The sequence below is a fragment of the Heterocephalus glaber genome, unplaced genomic scaffold, assembly GCF_053883595.1.
Source record: "Heterocephalus glaber isolate CG9 unplaced genomic scaffold, H.glaber_assembly_v1.0 deba00001465, whole genome shotgun sequence".
NCBI lineage: Eukaryota > Metazoa > Chordata > Mammalia > Rodentia > Bathyergidae > Heterocephalus > Heterocephalus glaber.
In genome coordinates, this window is record NW_028258312.1 from 30,898,941 (window position 1) to 30,920,607 (window position 21,667).

General features: G+C 48.1%; 1 protein-coding gene across 5 annotated transcripts in view; it reads right to left on the reverse strand.

The window, feature by feature from the left end:
• The window catches only part of Rasgrf2 (Ras protein specific guanine nucleotide releasing factor 2), a 182,165-nt gene that overhangs the window by 26,832 nt on the left and 133,666 nt on the right, over positions 1-21,667 (reverse strand). For all 5 annotated transcript variants that reach the window (XM_087180737.1, XM_087180738.1, XM_087180741.1 and 2 more), the window contains one exon: positions 7,293-7,399. In XM_087180737.1, coding sequence (XP_087036863.1) covers positions 7,293-7,399 — 107 coding nt within the window. The remainder of the gene's footprint in view (positions 1-7,292; positions 7,400-21,667) is intronic.

Consider the following 21,667-nt stretch of genomic DNA (forward strand, 5'->3'; position numbering starts at 1 on the left):
GGGTGCCCTGGGCCCCAGTGGGTTCACAGCAGAGACGGCCAGGAGGTGGCACTGTGGGCCGGGCCATGGGTGCGTGGCCTGGGTGGGAGACTGGGCCGGCAGGTGCTGTGAAGTCACCAGGAAACCAGTGAGCTCAGCTTGTCTCCAGTCCAGGGAGCCGGCTGAGGTCACAGAGGTTGGCAAAAGAAAGCACCTCACCTTCAGGGTGAGGGTGCAGAAAACGTGAGATGAGCTGCTAGCAAAGAGCGAGGATGGTCACTTTTCCCTGCAGGTGCCGTGACTGCTGGACAATCACAGCCCTAACTATCACTGAACCACCTGCCCGGATTCAGCCCTCGGGCAGCCCTTTCCCACTCCACCCGTGGGACATCCAGGTACAGAGCGCCCACGTCCGACCCAGGCTTGCAGGCGGCCAGCAGCAGACCTCCAGGCCTCCAAGCAGGTGGCTTGAGCCTCTATCCGCTGGGCTGCTGGCACTGCCGGAGTACGGCTGGCCTGGGGAGCAGTCGGGGGCAGTTTCACTCCTGGACCCAGATCCGCGATCTGGGAGATCGATGAGACTCCATCACACAAGGCGAGGGTGCTCGGGGCAGCGACAGGCCGGACTACCCAGCATGTTCAAACCACTACCTGCCGGCACCTTGGCTATGCTGGAAACCACTCTCTTCCGGGGGAGCAAGGTAACAGTCAGGAGAAGACTGCCCAGCCCCAGGACACCAGCAACTTGGGGAATTCGGACCAACACGCACGGTTTGGGGATAAAGAGAACTAGGGGAGGGGTTTTCTCAGTATCTAAGAGTGGCCACAGTCAGAGAGGACGAGGAAAGCAAAAGTAAGTGGAGTGGAGGAAACCCACACAAATAACACATAAATCTGGAACCAAGGGGTCCTAAAGGAGCTGAGCCATGGTAGGTTCCACATAGGAGACAGGAATTTAACTTTCAAAAACCTGAGAAGCATGCTATGTGTGCTGTCTTCCTTGACTCCACAAAATGGAGGCTGTAAACTGGTGTGGATTCAAGTCAGAGTCCGCCATTTTGTAACCCGAACAGAGGTGGCCATGCCAAGTGATGTCTCAGAGATAGGCCGGTCAGCCGCCACAGGTCGGGACAGACTCCTCTGGGCTCAGAGACACTGCTCCGCGCTGTGGTGGGGAAGCTGCCTGGAGCTTCCACCCAGCAGAGACGGTGCTGGCTGAGAGTGGGAGGGCCGCCCGTCATGCCCGCCCAGTCACCTTGGGTCCTCATCACACCTGAGGGACGACAACTCTGCACCAGGGCTTCCCCTGGAGATGCCACGAGGGCAGGCTCTTCCTGGACTTCCCACGGCCTGAGCACAAAAGTGTCATCAGTGCTTCTTACTCACACTTGGAATAAGAACATCCGAGTTGAAAAACCTAAGGAAGAGCGGTAAGTTTGGCCTTAAATCCTACAAAGCAATACCAGAGAAATTCTAGATAGTCCAGACGCGTTTACCATTTACCAGTCGCTCATTACTCAACGCACTGTTGAAACTACAGAGACAGAGTAAGCAGGACATGGCTCCCTTGTCTAGGAGCTCCTACTTCAGGTAGTAAGCTCTGGACAGAATTCACCTCCACATTTGGTAGGCATAGTGCCTTGGTCCTGGCCGACCTGCAGGTATCTGTTGAATGAATGAGAAAAGGAACACGGGAAGACACCTGGAGGTAAACAGTGAAGGAGATTCCTAAAAGCACACTGCCCAGCCGTGCCTCTTCTGGGGACCTCCCTCAAAGAGCTGCAGACTCCATACTACAGTGACCGACGCTGCCCAAGTTTATAGCAGTCCAATTTGCCACAGCTAAATCTTGGAAGCAGCCTGTGTGTCCATCAACAGATGAGTGGATAAAGAAAACGTGGCATTTACACACCATGGAGCACTACTGTGCCATACAGAAGGATAAACTTGAGTCATCTGTAGGAGAATGGATGCACCTTGAGACCATCATGCTAAGAGAAACAAACCAGAAATACGAGCTGAAATACTGCATGGTTTCTCTTATACAGGAAACCCAAACTGTAAGTAATTCAGAGGACAAAGTAAGGGAGAGAAGGCAGGAAATGGGGTGGTGAAGGAGAGTGAAAATGATCCAGATGCTGTGTGTGCATGTACCAATCTTCAACACAGACAGAACCATTCTGTATCCCACTCATACAAAACAAATTAAAAACAAAAAAGACAAGTGGTGAGGAGCCACCCAATTCTTCAACTACTGGCTTGGGAAATTAGTTCGACAGATGTGGAGTGGGGGGCTACGAGGAGCAGGCGGCACAGTGCAAATACTGTATGAAAGATTTGTTAAAACAAAACTAGCTGGGAAGAGGCGAGTGGCAGGGAGCAATAGCAACTGAGAAAACATTGTCCAGAGCAGCTTCCATCTGAGCCTCTCCGAGGAACGCCTGCATCTGAATGATTCACTGGAGCTTACAGAACCGGAACCGGAACTGGAACCGGAAAGGCAGTCCCGCAGCCCGAGACCAGACAGCACTTCCGTCTCCAGGGGGCTGTGGGTTGAGAGTGCATCTCAGAGAAAAGAGGATTTGTCCAGAGGCCCTGCCCTGTTTCCCATTAGGTTTCCAAAGAGCTGCTTTGTGTACAAGGCTCGCAGCTTTGAAGACAGCCACGGGACTGGAGGGCAAAAGGCAAGTCTGGACAGCCTGCTTTTAATGCTCTTACTAAGGCCACCCGTGCATAAGGCGACCTTTGAGTCACTCTGCTGTGCTGAAGAAAGGCGGTGGGCAGCTGTGGAGGAGACACCCTGGGTGGCAGGAGCAGGCTGGCATTAGCCTGAGGACAGGCTTTGTGCAGAGCCTGAGCCACAGGCTGGGGACACGGGGAGCAGAGCAGGGAGGGGAGGTGACCGGAATAAGGAGACAGCAGCCAGGATGTGGGCGGGGCCAAACCAGGAAGTGCAGAGTCCACTCCCAGTGGGCTGCCACTCAAGGACAGCGACGTCCTGTGCAGGGCCTGGTGTCCTGCACAAGGGTTACGGGGTGGGAGGCGAGTGAGGAGAAGGGAAGGCTCTCCACACAGCTGCCTCCCCACCCAGCAGAGCTCAGCAGCCACGGAAGGGCAGCAAATCTGCTGGGTGGCTCTTGGGGACCTCTCTGTGGACAGAATCCATCCACGGGAGGCAAGTAGCCACGATTCTACAGGCAAAACTAAACTTGTGTCTCAGAAACTGAGAGTAACTTCAGCTCCTTGAAGACCCTGGCTTCTTAAATGCTCACATCTACTCCACATTGGCTGCCAAGTCCTGTGGCAAATGTCTCACCCAGGAGGAAGAAAAGCCTGGAAAGCTTACGGGGGGCCTTCACGGGGAACAGTGGTATCCATCTCAGCCCACCGCTGGGACACAACACCCCACACTGGCAACTCAGTGGAGGGAGGTTTATTCTGGCTCATGTTATGGGTGCATCGTCCGCTGGCTCCCAGGCAGGAGGCCATGGGGGAAGGGCTGGGGGAGGAGAGCTGCTCACCTCATGGAGGACAGGAAGCAGAGCGATAAGGGGGGAGTCGGCCAGAGAGAGAGACCATCCAGGTCATGCCTCCTAAAAGGAAGTCGGCCACAGGCCCATAACACAGTCCCTTCCCACAGCCCTGCCCCGAGCATGTGAGGCTTTGGGGACATCCAGATATAAAACATAATGAACAGAGATGTACAAAGACCAGCACAGACTTCAGTGCGCAGTTAAAGGGAGCAGGGTGTTCCTGATTTGGTTAGCTGGTTGTCTGGACCATAGAAAAGGAGAGTGAAATACTGTCTTCAGGATTCGCAACAAACACTTGCAGGATCAGGTGTGAGACTGCCAGGCAGCAGCCCCAGGAGCCCCGGACACAGGCAGGAGATGCAGCCGACTTCCGTTAAACCATCTTCTCTACCTCACTGCAGCTGCTGCAGCAGGAAGCCCGAGTCTGGGGACAAACACTGCTTTGCAGCTGGAAGGGGTCTGGGATCTCTTAGCTCAGACACAGAGATGAACAGGAAGTGGTGCCGACAACTGGAAGTGAACGGGCACTGGGTGGCAGGGGTGGCACCAGCACAGGGCAGACAGGCCCGAGAGTGACGTTCCTGGGAGGGGTGTGGAGCAGGGCGGGACACCGGAGCTGTGTGCTACAGTGGGCAGCAGAGGGCAGGCTGTGGCTGTGCCGGGGTGTGGGCGGGACACCGTCAGCTGACCACACGCCAGACGCGGGATGCAGTGGCTGAGTTACTCCCATGTGGCCTGGGAAACTGCTCTGGGGACCTGTGTCCCCAGGAGGCTGTCACTGCCCCACGTCACGGCTCCCAGGCACTGCTCCCAGGCCTGTCCTTCCCGCCTTGGGAGGTCCGGGAGACCAGAGCCTCCCAGGACCTACGAGTCCCAGTCAGTCCGAGACTGTCCCCTTCAGCAGGGACATGAAGGGTCCCGTGCTGATCCGATGCCACTCCTGTCCCGCTCGGATGCGTGGCCCCACCAGTCCCTCCTGTCCTGCCGCACCACCTGGCTGGCCCTGGCTCCAGGCGCTGGCCTCGGTCCTGAAGAACCTCAGGCCTGGGAGCCCGGCCCTGTCCCCCTGGAGGGGCAGGATGGCAGTGAGCCTGCCCCTGGGCACTCTCTCGGGTGGGTCCCACACTCCTTCTGCCCCTCCCCAGGCAGTGCCTGTCCACCTGGTACCCAGTGTCACCAGATGCCCCCACGAGCCACGTGCCTCGCCCAGGAGGCTCCTGGTCCCCACCTCTCCTGTGCCTGGCCCGGCCGGCAGGGTCCCCCAGGGCCTTCCCTCTGCCCTGTCCTCGGCCTCCCACACAGGTGCCATCAGAGCTCTTCGCTGTCCTGCTTGGTGGTCTGGCAACTCCCCCAGGGAGCGTGGGCTCAGCCTCCTCCTGGGTCCGCCTGAGCAATCCTGTGCCCCACACCTGAGCCCATGGAAGACTCGGGAGCAGCAGCTGCCACACGGGAGATTCCAGCACACAGGTGCCTGACAACCTTCAGCCTGCAGCGCTGGGCCCTGCTCTCTCCGGAGCTGCCCACCCGGCTCCTCCTTCTCACCAGGCCCAGTCCCCCAAGCCCGGGACAAAGGACATGTGCGCCCCTGTGCTGCTCTGACCCTTGTCACCTAGGCTGCGCCCAGGTTAGGAAAGCCAGCCGCACCCTGCAGTCCAGCAGCAGCTCGTCTTCGGTACCCTGTGTGGTCCCAGGGAAGGGCCTGGAGGGAGAGTCAGGAAAAGCCTGGCCCCAGAAGAGAGGACGGACACAGAGGGCCCAGGAGGCCAGCTGGGGCCCATGGGACAGGCGGAGCTGGAAGAAGAGCACAGCAGCCCTGAGCCCCAGCTTCTGCCTAGGCCGGGTCCACCCAGAGGAGGGACAAAGTGGAACAAGAGGAGGAGGAGCTGACAGATGAGGATTTTCGGAACCAGAAAGCAAAGTGAAGTACTCTAGTCTTACCAAGTATTTTCTAAAGAAAAGGCTAACCAGCTGTGGTGGAGCACGCCTGTAAGCCCAGCCCTCAGGGAGGCTGAGGCAGGAGGGTTCCAAGTGGAAGCACAACCTGAGCAATTTAGGGAGACCCCAATAAAATATATATATATATATATATATATGTATGTGTATATATACACACATACTCAGGATATAGCTCAGTGTGGAGGCCCTAGGTTCAATCTCCAGTACCAAATAATTAAAGAAAGTTAAAATTTAAAGAACACCACAAAACCCAAAAGTGACGTGTGAATTGCCAGGACTTGGTTTCCCTGCAGTGAGGCAGAGTGGCTCGAAAGCAGCCCACGGAGATTATGAGACACTGTCCAGGAGCCCGGGTGGTCGCTGGGATTTCAATGAAATAGGATTCACTTAACTTATTTACAATGCAGTTTTACACCTCTTACGTAGCACACTCTCTGGATTGCTTTTCTTTAAAAGAGACTTTCTGCTGGCTTACAATTACTGGGGAGGCCCCGTTCCCCAGCTCTCGGTTAGGAAATCCTGCTGCCACAGGGACCTGAGTGTGGCCCTTGTGGTGAGCCTCTCAGACAGGGCATCACCCCCGACCATGACGGCCCCAGGACTGCTCCGTGCTGTCTCACAGAGCGAGCCTCACCAGCTACCTCACGCGTCCGCCCCATGCCTGCACCCTGAGGGGCCCGTCCTGGCCCTGAGTCTCTCCTCAAGCCCAGGAGGCCCTGCAAGAGCACGAGTGTGCCCTGAGCCAGCAGGCAAAGTGGGGCCTGGCTCTGAGTTACAAAAGGGCTGTAAATTCCACCAGCTGGAGTTGTAAACCTAAATATGAGGGGCGATCCACAGACATGGTGCATGTTAAAAGTCTGTGACAAATCTTACTACAGTAAAGACATGGCGTCGAGAACAATAAGTGTGTTCATAGGGTGAGAGAGGATTTGAGGATTTTAAGGGGAGATTAACGGCAAAGTGTCTTTTATTGTAATAAATTTTTAAAATTTAAACATTAACTGTGTCTTGTGATCACTCTTCACTGATCAACCATTTATGGGAATTTCTGTCAAGTAAAAACACAACACTGCGTCCTCATCCACCTTATTCACCAGATCTGACACTGTGGCACTCCTGGATCTTTCCCAAAGTCAAAATGACCATGAGAGGTCAATGCTTCCGATCCATTCAGGACATGGAGGCAGCCAGGACAGCACAACTAAAGACCCTCAGGAAAGAGGACTCCAGAGCTGCTGCAGAAAGTGGCGAGGACCATGGGGTGAGTGCGTTCAAAGGGAGGGGGAGGATTCTGAGGGAGATTCATGGCAATGTGTCTTTCCCTCCAAGAATTTTTTTTAAAAATTAACATTTATCATATTTTTTGATCACAGCAACAAGTGGGTGTCTTGCCAATGTGACACATTTTGAAAACAGTACTCAGAACCAAGACACCAAAAGACACAAGGCAACGCCCTGAGTCAGGCCGACAAAACACTCCCTGAGCGGACGCCAAGTGTCCGCCTCCCTCCACAGAGCTGCGATGCTCTTCCCCAGGCCGTGGAGCTGGTGGCCCTGGAGCAGAGCTGTGCTGACAGGTGCAACCTCGGGACAGGGCTGTCAGGGTGCAGGGCAGAGGAAGGGGGCCCCGCCTCGCCCGCTGTGTCCTTCGCAGATGGGAAATGCACTGCTGGCCAGGTGTGTGGCCGCCTGGAGCCTCTTAGCCGCCCAGTGTCTTCCCCGCCTGGTTCCGAATTTGAATCTTAGCTGCCAAGAACCAAGAGATGTTCTGCACGTACGTACAGAGCTTGGAAAAGTCACATTAAACATGCAACCCTGAATTACCTGCGCGTGCTTTGAGACCCAGTGGCGGAGGACGTTCAGGACCCGATTGGTGGCCGTCCTGCGTATGATGAACTCTTTGTCACACGTTCTCTCCATGTTGTTGAATCCTGAGGAGGAAAAGAAGTACAGGCCATGGTCAGAGCCAGGCCCCAGAAAGAGATCGCTCATTTTGGGAGACTGATCGTGGAACTCGCGGAAGACGCGTCCTGGCAGAGCGGCGGTGGGCTGAAGACACCGGGTGCCACTCACTGCTATCTTCTGGGCAGGGAGCCCGGGCCACAGGGCAATGACGGGAAGAACGTGCACGTGTTACTCAGGGAAAGCTGCAGCCACCCGAACGATGCTTTCATTGCCCCCGCCTCGCTCCACAATGCAAAGCCAAGAAGCAGGTTTAACAAAGCTCTCGAGCAAGTGTTAATTCAGACTCATGGCCAAAGCCACTATGTAATGTTCTGAATATCTGTGGACGAGCTCATACCTAGGCTTGGAGATGACACCAGTACTCTACTGTAGATCCATATGGGAAGCAGAGCAGCACAGTGCTTAAGGACATGTGTGTCAAAAGTGCTAAAATGGCAGATTTCAAATATTTTCACCACAAAAAATTATAAGTGTGTGAAGTCCTAGGTTTATTAGCTTGATTTAATCATTTCATAATGATGATCTGTATCAATGCACCACATGGAATCCCATAAATATACAATTTATACAATTAGTATTTGTCATTTAAAATAGAGCAAGTGTTCTAAAAGCCAGACCTCTTGGGTCAAGCTGCTGTGCCCCACCTGGCCGATCCCATCGCTTCTCTGGTGTCCAGCTCATCGACGCCTGTGTGAGCTGATGAACTGTCGTGAGACTGCACTCGTTAATTAATACATGTTCGGCATTTAAAACGGGGCCGAGACAGTAGCCAGAGCTCAGTAAAGACTAATTTTGTCACAGTTCGATGTTGATCCCGATCTCTTTATTTCCTGCAGTGCTGGAGACAGAACCCAGGGCCCCCACCCCGCCCAAAGAGCCACACACCAGCCTGGGGCAGGCCCTCTGCCCTCCTCACTCCCGGGAAATCACTTTCATGCCATCTGGCTTACTGTGTGCTAAGGTTCTGCCACCCGATCATAATTAAACGACACATTTCCTTTAAAAAAATGAACACGTACCTGGCTAGGCGTGGAGCTTGGTGGTAGGGCACACACTACCATGTACAAGGCCCCAGTTCTATCTAGGTTCAATCAATCTGAGTCAATAAATGTAAAAAGTTCATACTTCCTGAGAGTGGTCTGGACGGGTTGGTTTCCTGCTCTCTGGCCCTCTCTACGCGTGGTTCCAAGCCTCCCGCCCATCTCACTTTCAAGACAGCTCCCGGGAAAGTCCTCAGTAACCTCCGTGCTTCTACAGCCAGGGCCACTCTGCGACTGTCCCCAGGAGCTCTCTCACTCCACCACTTGCACTTGAACCTGTGAGCAAATGACACATTCATGTCCCAGACCCTCATATCCAATCCTCTTGCCCTTCTCCTCTTTGATGTCTCTGATACCCCTCCAAGCTCAGTATGTTCTAAAGAAAACCCATGGCCGTTCCACCACATCTGCTCCCTCTCATGTTGCTGTTCAAGTAAAGTGACAGCTACACAGGCCTGGGACTTTGGCCTCCTCCCAGCTCTCTGCTGCTCCTCGCGATTTTCCCTGCTAAGTCAGTCTCAAATCTATGCCTTTCTGTCTAGAGCCCACATGGGGGGTGAGCTACCAGCAACCCTCATCTGGCTCACTGTGGTGCCTCCCAACTCGCCTCCAGTTTCATTCCTGCCAGCTCAGATCTGTTCTCTTCACTGGAATCAGAAAGATCTCTCCAATGGCAAACAGGATGTGTCATTCCACTGTCCACGGCCTTTCCGTAGCCCTTCTGATAAATACGAAACTCCTAAACACGGTCTACGAGGTCTTCCATGGTCTGGTTTTAGTTTCTCTCAGCCTTTCCTGAAACAATATTCTTCAATTTCTGTGCATCTCTCCCCCGTGACCCCGGTGCCCCTGCCTTCCTGCTGCATACCTGGAACAATCACCGTGCTCCTTTCTACTCAGTGAGAAGTCACTCGCCCTTGCTGCATCTGTTATGGCCTCAGATGAGCCTTTCCTGGCCTCAGTCGGACAAATCTCCCGTTACATTTCTCACAGCTGCACAGCCCTTTACTCCACAGCACTTACCACACGTGCGGTTTCATATTTGTACGTGTGATTATCTGATCAATATCTGTGTCCGCCATGAAGAGAGGGATCCTGTTAATTTTCTGCTGAGCAGGGGGATCTGTCTGGCATGCAGCGGATGCCATGCCTCATATGTATTTGCTAAATGAATGAATGGAATCCTGGACAGTAGACATTTAGTGAATGAGAGGTGAATGTGAGACGGCTGGGCGGGGACTGCAAGAGCAGTCCGCAGCGCTCGTGCGTGAGTTGGGCAAAATCTCTACCTTCTAACAAGCAGAGGCCCTTCTTCCTCCCCTGAACATGCACAGGCGCCTTCCACCCACAGGAGACATTTAAGTTCTGTCAGAGAATGGTGACGATATGATCTTGGCAAACGAGAGATCTTGAAAAAAAATTTTTTATTGAAAACTTGGAAATTCTGAGTTAAATATAAAAAACATCACTCAAAATGTTTAGCTGAATCCTCAAAAAAAGGAATTCTCCAGAGTCAAATACACAGAAGAACCTGAAAGCCAGAACCAAGCCTCAGAAGGGAAGCTGGCTGCCATGCAGGGAAGGGAAGGGCCCCACGAATGGTAACTCCAGATCTGGGTTATAATGTCCATGTGGGTGGGAAGAAGGAGCCCCCAGGCCTTCATGAGGAGTGGGTACCACAAGGGAAACTGAGGATCCAGCATAAAGATGGAACTCTCAATAGACCACCAGCTGTGAAAGAGTGAACTAGGAAAAGCACTTCACATACAAGGGAAACAACTGGGAACCTCATCTGGACTGGAGGTGTACCTCAGTGGTAGAGCATTTGCCTAGTATGGGCAATGTCCTGGGTTCCACCTCCGACAATCCCCTTCCTCATAAAAAAGAAACTTGCCCACATCAGTGGGAATGATGGGGAAAAAACTCTCTTGAGAACTGGTAGCCATAGGCTATCCATGTTGGACTCAAATTTGGATTAAACAACTAAAGCCCCTGAAGAAAAACACACAATGCAACATTACAACACAAACCATCCACTATGAGCAAAGATCAGTCAACATAGCGTCAGCACCCACAAAGCTGCACCATTGCCAAGAATTCCAGACTAGAGAGCTCTAGTTTAAATATTCTAAAATTAGGATGTTTACAAGCATGAAGGGTATAAAAGTGAGCACTGAAAACATGACCAAAGAATAACAAATATTTTAAGAGATTTTATAAAAACCACACAAAACTTCCTACTTGCTACTAACAGCAGGTAAGAAAATAGAAATAAAATTATTCTTTCAAATATTACTGACAATTTTATAGTTGAAAATCAAGGCTCAAAAGAGAAATAAGCACAAATTAGGCCCCACTGAATAAGCAATGAGTACACTGGAAACGTGTTTGAAAAAAAATGGATCTGAGAAAATTACCCCAAATGCAGCAAAAAGAGCTAGATATAGAAAATAGAGGAGAGAAGAGGGCCAGGAATTCAGCTCAGTGGCACTGTGCCTGCCTCACAAGTACAAGGTCCTGAGTTTGATCCCTGGTACCACCCCCCCCAAAACAACAACAACAACAACAACAAAACAACAGAGAGCGAGATATTTTCCTGTTTATATTAAGATATGGATGATAGACTTAGAACTTTCAATTTATATTTAGTAAGACTGTTAGAAAAAAGTTTTTAAAAGGAAAACAAAACAAGCAAACAAAAAAACAGAGGCAATATAGGAAAAGTATTTTAAGGCCTTGATGAAAGACATGGATCTACAGGTCCAGGAATCACAGTCAGGAAGACCACACCTAGACACACTGTGAAATAACAGTGTCTCAACACAAAGATCCCTTTGGAGCCACCAGCAAGAAGAGTTATTTTGTTATATCTAATGATAAAATAGATGAAGGGATTGAGAAGTGGTGGCAGTTTATTGTAAGGTGGGTTAATCAAAGTGGGACAGAGGCCTCCACAGGAGTCAGAGGTGGGGAAGAAGAAGTAGCCAGGATCTTGCTGAAGGATGAAAGCTGAAGGATTTTGAAATACTGAAGAAGCGGATAGGGCAGAGGTGCCCTGCCAGAGCTATAGATGATAGATAGATAGATAGATAATTAGTGAGAAGACAAAAGAATGAGTTGAGTGAAAGATGGAAAGGGGGAAGGGAAAATGAAAACCTGGAAATCAACAGGAAATGATGAAAGACTTGGTTAAAGAGCTGCTGCTTCTACCTCTACTGGTCCATCCATGCCTGGATCAGTGATGGGGATGGGGGGCATCTACTTTGAAAGACAGGCCATCAAATAGAAGGGCATTTCTACTGCTCTCCAAATGACCCAGTGTCACAGGCTTAAAGACCATGGAAGGAGTTTTCTTTATCAAATTTCCAGTATACCCATAAATTCAAATTTCAACTGCTATTACCATTTTAGATTAGGATTTGATGATACTGCTTGGCTGTTTTTATTAACTGATTTGAACAACTTTGCTCTTTGTGTATTTTTAAGATCAAAGCTTGATACTCTCACAATCTCTCTGCTGTTCACAGCTCACTATGTTTACCACTCTCAGGGATCAGAATTCTTAGAAATTAACCAGACACTTACATAAATGGTCTTCAGCAATGCTTCTCAGTCAGCAAGGCTGGAGCAATCCACAAATCTAGTGTGGAGGTAACCAGAGTAAATGATCAGCCACAGGCAGGCACAGCCTTCCAAGTGCTATGGAATCACCAAGAACCAGGCACAAGAGACCTCAAAGACATCCCTTGGGCCTCACCACTCACATGGAGGTCCAACCCTGAGCTGATGTGGCTGTAGAACAGGCCAGAGGTACAGTGTGGGGCAAATTAACAACCTGTCTGTGACTCAGTTTCTCCACTTATACAAGGAGAACAGTACTATCCTACTTAAAGATCAGTCATTCCTACAAAACAGAAACTAGTGCTGGGCACTGAATAGAATGTTATTTGCCACAATTATGTCCCACTTAGAGCTGGTTTTGTCCATCCATTCCCTTAGCCCAGTGGCCTGCACCGTATACTCTTGATGGCATCTGATTACAAGGATACATGAGCATGGTAAAGACACATGGACATTAAGCTCTGCATTTCCTTCCTGAAGGACTATTGAGTGGCTTGATCAACACATGGAGGTCTCTGACCCCAAAGGGGAACATGCCTCAACTCTTTGAAGCACTGACAATGTCTATGAACAATGTCTAACGTTCACAAGGAATGATCAATCTGTCTCTCCATCTTTCACAGTCTTTAAAGCTATTTGATTTCACAACAATTTCCCACAACCACCAGATATCATCCTTGAAAGAAACTATCTAATAGCACTGCTTGAACAATATTTATTTCTGAATTTAAATATTAATCTCAATTTTTGAATTTAAATACAAATTGGCAGCAGAGGTGAAATACTTGTTCAAGGTCACACAGCTAGAAAAATGAACAAAAAACCAGGTCAATCACATGAACAGAATATTTGCCAGCCTACCGCCCTGCATGTGGTGGGCACAGTGTTCCATGAGTCCCAGTTGATATACTCATTCTTGGGGGCAATCACCTGTAGGGGACAGGGCACTTGGAATGGTGACCCACTGGTGCTTTCAATGGTTTTCTTTTTTCTTTTTTTTGGTACCAGGGATCAAACTCAGGATCGTGTTCTTGTGAGGCAGGCATCAGAACCACTGAGCTAAATCCCCAGCCCTCAATGGTTTTCAATGGATTATCACTTTGCAATCTTTTGTTTGCAAATCGCAGAAACCTCAAATCAAACTGGTTTACAGGACAGACTGAATTATTACTTTCAATCTACGAAAATGGTTGCAGATTCAGCGTTCATCTGACTGATTAGAGGCACTGGTTGTTGGGGACTAGGCCACATGGTTACTAGGAACTAGAAAGTATGATTGTTGGAGACTGGGACTACATTACCCAGGCCCACTGAATTGAGGTCAGTGCACCATGCCTCCAGAGCAGGAGGCTTACAGAAAACAGTGTGTCTCAGCTGCAAGAGTAAACTAGTGACCCTGGCATTCTTGAGGCAACATATCATCTACTGAGGTGCTTGTAACAGTGCAGGAAGACAGAAAGAACTAGTTCCTCATTAACGTGGTCCTCTATTGTGAGGTATAACCTGCTCCCTTCTCACACTCTCTCCTCATGAAAGTTTAACCTGTTCTCTGTTTTTCAAAATATCATTTCAAGCACTATTGTTCCTGATTCACACTGGTCCCCTTTCTCTTGCACCTTTTGCTTACTAATAAAAATGGGTCAACTATGGAGATTGTTGAGTCTGTCCACTAGAGGCAGACCCCTCCTAGTGCCCCTTGCATCTTGAAATTTGTCTCTGTCTTTCTTTATTCTTCATCAACCCTGCAACAGGTCCAGGGGTCTGATCAGCCCCTGGCACATGGTGACATTTCTGTCTACTCTTCAGTGCAGTAACTCTGCAAGCATTTCCGGGTGGCTGAAAAAGAAGACACGACACTAGCTTTAAAGCTTTCTCAAGCCACCTAAAGAAGCAAATGTTCTCTCTGCCTACCCCACTGAAGAGAGGGGAGCTTCTCTCTAGGAAGCCCACGTCCTGGTATTTGCTGACAGATTACACCACTGGCCTCCTCAGTCCAAGCTCAAGGTCAGCAGGGGACACAGCATGGGGACATGCACCAGTGTAGCAGAGCATTTCTGTTCATTTGTTTCCACCTTTAGGTACATGGTTCTTATCCTTCAGTTTTTAAATTTTTCTTATTCAGGTTAACCTGAGATTTTCTCCAAGTTCAAATTAACCAAAGCAATAAACAGAAACACATCCTTGTAGACTGAGAGAAAGAAGCTTAGCTGGCCTCTCATTCTCTGTGATTAAAAATACATGTGGGGGGGCTGGGGATTTAGCTCAGTGGTTTCACCGCCTGTGCGCAGGCTCAAGGACACGAGTTCGATCCCCAGTACCAAAAATAAAATAAAATAAAATAAAATGAAAAATACACGAAGGATGGTGAAATCAGGATCTTTGCCACCATTTTTTTCAAGAATATCAGCAGTTAAAGACTGTCAACAGAGTTGTTTTATGGATTTTTCAAAAGCACAAGCTTTAAGGTTCTTACAGGAAAGATTATACATTGACTTTATTATAGAACTGATTAACAACTTCTGTGAATTACCTTTGTTAATTCTCACAATCCCAGGAAACATATTCTTTGCTTTTAGAGATGAGGGAACTGGGGCTCAGAGAAATCTAACAGCTACCTAAGATAATGAACAGTAAAATCAGAGCCAGGATTTTTGGCCAGATTATAAATTTGAGTAATTTATGGGAAAATGGATGCACCGTGAGACCCTAATATCAAGCAATAAAGCAGACACAGAAGGTTAAATGGCACATGGTTTCTCTTATATGAGAAACACTGAGTATAAATAAATTAAGGAGCAAAATAAAGACAGATAATAGGAAACAAGGAGACAGAGCTTTTGCAAATGGGAAGAGGACAGCGAGATAGAGGGAGGGGGAGAAAGGAGAGAAGAAGGGGAAATAAAAATAATGAAGATATGTCATATGTGTGCACCAACTCCCCAGAGGAAAGCAATCATTCTGCACTGCAAACGTGGGCTAATAAAAATATTTAAACTAAGCAATTCTAAGATGCAGCTTCTCACAGAAATGCACAACCTGAGGAAACTGTCCATGGGAAGTGGCGGGCTGCCCCTCCTAATTGCCGGGCGATCTCAGTTCCCATGGTCACACTGCGCCACTACAGAAGGTGACAAAGACATTAGGCCAGGGGCAGTGTGGGCAGCTTCTGAGGGATGGTGAGCCAGGAGGCCACAGTGTGAGCAAGTTGAAGTGACTCAAGAAAACAGGCTGAGCAAGCAGGAAAGAGACCGGAAACCGGGAGACACAGGTTTACGGGAGACAATAAATAACTCGAGCCAATTTATCATCTTCTTATGTCTACTTTTTAATTGGGATGTCTATTAATGAGCTCTAAGAATTCTTTATATATTCTGGTCATAGGTTATATGCATTGTAAATATGGTCTGTTTAAGGACTACTTTTCATTCTAATGATGTCATTTAAGGTTCTAAATTTTGATGGAATCTCATTTATCAATTTTTTTCTTTTATACATCATGTCTTTTGTATCCTAGGTAGTTCTTGCCTACCCTGAATTCATAAACATTTTCCCTTATAATTTCTTCTTAAAGTTTTATACTTTTAGGCTTTCACATTTAGGTTCATAGATCCCTTCAAGTTATTTTCATGTATGGAAATAAAGGGTTGAGGTTAATTTTTTATATACGGATACCAGGTGTTGTAGTGTCATTTGCTGAAAACACTATCTTTTCCTTGGTTCTTGAATTGAATTTATATTCTATAAAATGCTAATGTTAAGTAATCTTTCAAAACTCAGTGGACCATATATGTGTGGTTCTATTTCTAGATTCCCTGTTTTATTCCAATGATCTATATGTCTTTCCTTACACCAACACTGCCTTGATTACTATAGCTTTAGAAGAAGTCTTAAAATTAGGTACTAAACGTCTTCCATCACTGTTTTTGTTTTTGTTTTTGGCTTTTCTGGGTCCTTTGTACTCCTACATAACTTTAAAATTTCAATATCCAGTTCGTCATTTATAGCAAGTATACACAGACCTGAATTTTTATATATACCTTGTGTTTTCTAATCCTGCTGAATTCAAGTACAAGCTCTAGGGACTCCTAGAGATTTCTAAGTATTTTCTCTGTAGATGATCACTTCATCTACATATAAAGATTTTGCTTCTACCTTGCCAATCCTAACCTAATTGTGTCATTTTATTGCCAGACTATTTTGGTTTAGACCTATGTTTCAAAGTCTAATGGACAGATGAAGAGTAGGCATATCTGCCCTTGTTCCCCACCTTAAGGAGAAAGCATTGTATCTTCTCCATTCATATAAGGCGTTCTCACTGGAAGTATGGAGTACATGTCTTTGATCTGTTGAGAAGGTTTAGTTCTACTTCTAGTCTTCTGATAGCTTTTACCATGAACAGCGGTAGAATTTAGTCCAATACTTTTTCTCCAACTAGTGACAGAATCATATGACTTTCTCCTTTCGTCTGTTAAAATGATGACTTTTGGGGGTGGATCTTCCAATGCTGAACCAACACTGCCACCCCTATAACAAAACCACTTTCTACATACTGCCAGATCTGACTTCCAATAGTTTTGTTAAACAAATATCTATCTATGTTCATACTTTTTTCTTTTATTATCTTTATCCAGTTTTAGGATTAGCACAATGTTGATTTCCTAAAATGAGGGGAGAAGTGTTCCTTCTTTTTTCTGCTTTAATTGTTTGATATAATTTATCAGTTAAAATGTTTATGAGCCTGCTGTTGTCATATAGGTAGGTTTTCAAGCTAGGAATATACTTTCTTTAATAGGTGCTATTCAAATTTTATATTTCCTCCAGAGTTAGTTTCATTAATTTATCTTCCAAGGTACTTCTGAGAAGTTGTCAAATTTATTTCAAAAAAGATTTTTGTAATATGGTTTCTATATCCTTTTAAATTCTGTAAAATCTGTGGTAATGTCTCCTAGATCTTAACATTGTAATTTTAAAAATGTATAACTGATATTGTGTAACAGGAAGAAAAGGTCTAAAAGAGCAGGGGAATTGGGAGGGGTAGGGGAAGGGAAAAAAGGGAAAGGAAAAAATATGAGAAGAGGAAAAAATGGAAACAAGGTCTTTGCAAATAGGGAAGGGTGGAGGGGGTGAAGGGAGGGCAAGGGAAGAGGAAAAAAAATAAGAACAAAGATACTCATGTAAAGGTACAAGATCCCAATGATGAATGTAACTGTACTGTATACCTAAAATGTACCAATAAAGTTAATGGAGAAGAAAAAAAAAATAACTCGAGCCAGTTGGAAAACTAAAGTGCAGTGGTCTTGTTAGAAATTCAAGAAACAAAATACTTTTGGTCAGTTTCTGGGCAGCAGAATCAGCATTACCCAGAGACACCTTGGAAGCCCAGAGACACCTTGGAAGCCCAGAGAATGCTTTAGAAAGGGTTGATATACAGGACACCAGGAAAAGGGACAAACTCTACATATCCTGGTCATTTTCTTTTCTGCTCCACTTTACAGCCAACTGACTTAAAAAGCAAAGGCAGAAGGTGTCTCTGTCGGTTGTCATTGTCCCCCACAGGCCAAAGTTACAACGATCCCCAAGGCCTTCTGCGTCTCTTCCAACACAGCTCTGCACCCACCTAGACTCGCTGCTGCTCCACGGGAATGGGGTGAGCATGTGAGTGGCAGCTCTTCATCACGAAAGTCTGTGAAATGTGTGTATGGAACTGTGAATGTGTGTGCACCTGGCGTGCAAGGGGCTGAGCGGGGATGCAGGTGGTCACAAAAGAAGTGAGGTATTCTGAAGAAGCCAAAGGAGAGAATTTTAGTTGCCGAGGCTGGGCTCAAATTTGAGACCCTCCTGCCTCAGCCTTCTACAGTGCTGGGATTAGAGGTGTGTCCCATCATCCCTGGCTTGTGCCAATTCCTTTTGTAAGAGCTGAGGATAGCAGAAAGCAAAGACAAATAAAGAACTTCTCACAGGAAGAGACAGAAATAATAGATCATGAAATAATAAACAGAATAAACTAACATTAGAAATAAGAAATAAAAATAATAAATCCATGATATCTACAAGAAGTGATAAAAAATGTTGAATGCTTAATTTTGTAACTTACTGCAGTAAAAGACACACTGCCATGAGCAATAGGATAAGTGTGTTGGGGGGTGTCGAGAGGATTCAGGGTGATGTGTCTTTTACTGCAATAGCTCATTAAATGTAAGGAGTCCCCGTATTCACTGATCATGCCTAGCAAGGAGGGGCACAGGCGTTGGGACGTGAGCACCAGAGAGGAGGTGGCTGTGTGAGGGTCGGGAAGAGGTGGACAGGGAGGAGAGGAGTGAGGGGCGTGAGTGGCTGGGAGACTGGACACTGTCCGAGTGGCGGCAGTGCTGCAAGCCACAGGCAGAGAGAAGGGAGAGCTGTGGAGAGCTGCCGCAGTCCTCGGCACTGGGAAGGCCGGGTGGGAGCTGGACTCCATTCCCTGCGGTCAGGAAGCTCTGCACCCGCATAACCCGGTCACACTCTGGGAAGGCTCTGCTGGCTGTTGCCGTGGCTACTTTGATGCTCTGAATCAATCCAAGATGTTCACTTTTCATGGTCATTTTGACTCTGGGGAAGAGCCAGAGTCACACGCTGCCAGATCCGGTGAATCAAGTGGGTGAGGACACAGCGTTGTGTTTTTACGAGCTGCCTTTCTGTTGGATGGTGCTCGGCAGCAGCGCTCACCTTCGTTTTGATCACACCTCATGAAGACCCTCAGCAAAGAGCACTCCAGAGCTGCTGCAGAAAGTGGCAAGGACGATGGGATGAGTGCGTTCAAAGAGAGGAGGAATTATTTTGAGGGCAATTCATGGCAATGGATCTTTTACTATAATGTTTTTAATTTAAACATTCACCATATATCTGATCCCCTCTTGTAAATCTCCCTTTACACAAAGGGCCTTACCCACACTCGTGACTGAGTCCCTCTATTTAACTGCTTTAATTGTTAAATCCAGGATCTTCTCCTGCCTTCCACCGTGGAGGAACACACTACCACAGCCTGGCTCATTTTCTGGAAGCTTCCTGCCCTGGAATTTACCACACTTCTCCTTTAGGCTCCTCCCCAGGGTCTGGAACCACAAGACTCAGGCTACTGTAAAGCACCTTTGGTGGAGCCCCTGAGAACTCTGACAAGCGCTGTCTAAACAGCTGTGAAACACTCAGCCTCAGGGGAATCCCCACCCCGGCCTGTCTCCCGCATCTGCAGAGTCAGACCATCTATCTGTGTTGTCTCAACACAGATCACTCTTAAAGATTAATCTTTCAGTGTATGTGGGAGCCGCCCAAATCACCCTTTCCCCATCTCATCCACATGGATCTGCAGTCCCTGCAGAGGGGTCTCAGCCTGTTCCCCTCCAGAATCCACACTGTGGGGACCAAGACAACACAACATACAACTGGGGTGCAGCTGCCGGAAGGCATTCAGAACCCCAAGAACCCCATCCCTGCATGTTATCACTGCTGTGCATCACACTAGGAAGACTTTCTTCGAAACCACAAATTGTACAGGTATTTTCTATTTACTTCCCAAGAAATGATCCAACAGTCTAGAAATGACTCAAAGGACTACCAGATAACTGTAGAACTCGTTTCCCAGCAAAGCAAGTCAAAGTAGTGAGTACAAATACAAACTAATGAACCATTTTGATTCCTAAATGTCATGAAGCTCACCTATGTTCTTCATCAAGCTTGACCCTGTTTCAAGGGTGGAGACCGTAAAAATCACAGAGAACACATATAGATTTGGTTAGAAAAATCACTTTCCAAGAGTAACCTGCCTCTTGGCCTGGGCTCCTAGGAAAGCCATAAAGTGCTATGCTAAGCCCAGAGCGGATGTACACATGGCTGAGATACTCGGTCCTGAAGACATGCAGGTGGCCTTTGTGTTCAAGGTTCAGCTGTGAGCAGTAACTGCATCTTACCCCACCTTCAAAGGCCTAGGAAATAGACTACACTGAATACATCATTTTCAGACTTCAAGCATTACGATTTTTTTTAAGCTAACAATATTCAGTGCCTAGTTCGGCCAGAGAATAAGCTCATTTGAGCTTTACAACACCTTGTAAGTCAGAATTAACCCCATTTTGTAAAAAATAATAATATGATAGCAACATTGATGTCGTGTTTATTATATGCCAGGAACTGCTCTAAGCACTTCCTTCATATGACTTTATCTGAACCCCACAACTGCCCCATGAAGTAGCAGAGCTTCACACTGCCCGATGTCACTGGGTCCCTCCCCACCAACTCTGTGTGGAACGACAGCAGCCATAGGTTCTAATCCCCTTCCCAGGATGAGCTCTCCAGTCACACAGCATCTATACTTTCCTGAGTCCGGAGAATAAAGGCCGCTTACTCTAAGCCAGTGGTGGTGAACCTATGGCACAAATCCACGGCAGGCACACCGAGCCCTCTCCGTTGGCTCTAGAGCCAAGTAACCCCAGCATCACTCCAGTACTGCCCAACAGCCGAGCATCGGGTAACAGCGCACACAGGGGCCGTGCGCATGCTCAGAAAGGAATAGCAGAGCCAGGTGATGATGTCACAAGCAGTTTGGGAGCTTGGTCTCTAAAGGGTTTGCCATCACTGCTCTGAGCACAGGCCTTGATGTACACTCAGGTGAGCGCCTTCTGATCGCAAATCTCCTTTGTCACTGGGCCTCATATTACACTAAACTGCTATGCATGATCTAAGTTAACGAGTCTGGAGGTGAACTGAGGTGCACTGAACCTATGGGAGAACTCTGCTTTTTTACTCCTCCCCTTCCGCATGTTCCGACTGGACTGAGTGGAAACAGTTGCAAATGGCCATCTCCCTTCCGGAGCTTAATTGACAAAGACAGGCCTTGCTCTCTGAGCTCTGCAGCTGGAGGGCTCAATGCCAGTGCCACATTTCCCAGGTCTCCTGCAACTCAGGTTCTGAATGCAAAACACAGCAAAATGGTGAGCTGCAGGCTAATTTCCTATCATGCCAGCAGACTCTGGGGCCGCTTCCTGGTCACCATCTTGAGGGGACAGTTGCTGCATGGACACCCCGCTTCCCAGGTCCCTCCCAGCAGAGACAGAGGCCCATGTGGTGTCCTGCTCCTCGTGGAGGTCCAGAAGAGCCGCTCCTGCCTTCCCAGGTGCCTGACTCCCTGCAAGAAATCTCTTCCCTCATCTGACCTCAAGGCCAAACTCTGATGGGTGACACTCAGCAGACACAGGGCCGTGTGCCCAGCGGGCAGCCCATGACACTAAGAATCTGCATCTCACACCAGGAGTGGCCTTTCCCGTCACAGGCCCAGGGGCAGAACATTGAGTGAGATAAATCAGAGACACAAGCTTAAATAGCACATGGATTCTGACATGAGAAACCCGGAGTGTAAATTAACCAAAGAGCAAAATCAGAGACAGACACTCGGGATCAGGGAGAGAGAGACATTTTGCAAATGCAAAGAGATGAAGAGATGGAGAGAAGGGAGAAGGGAGTAGAGGGAAGGAAGGAAGAACTAACATGGGTACATCGTGCACCAGCTCGCCGCGATGTGTGTGACCCCTATGCGCAGCCAAC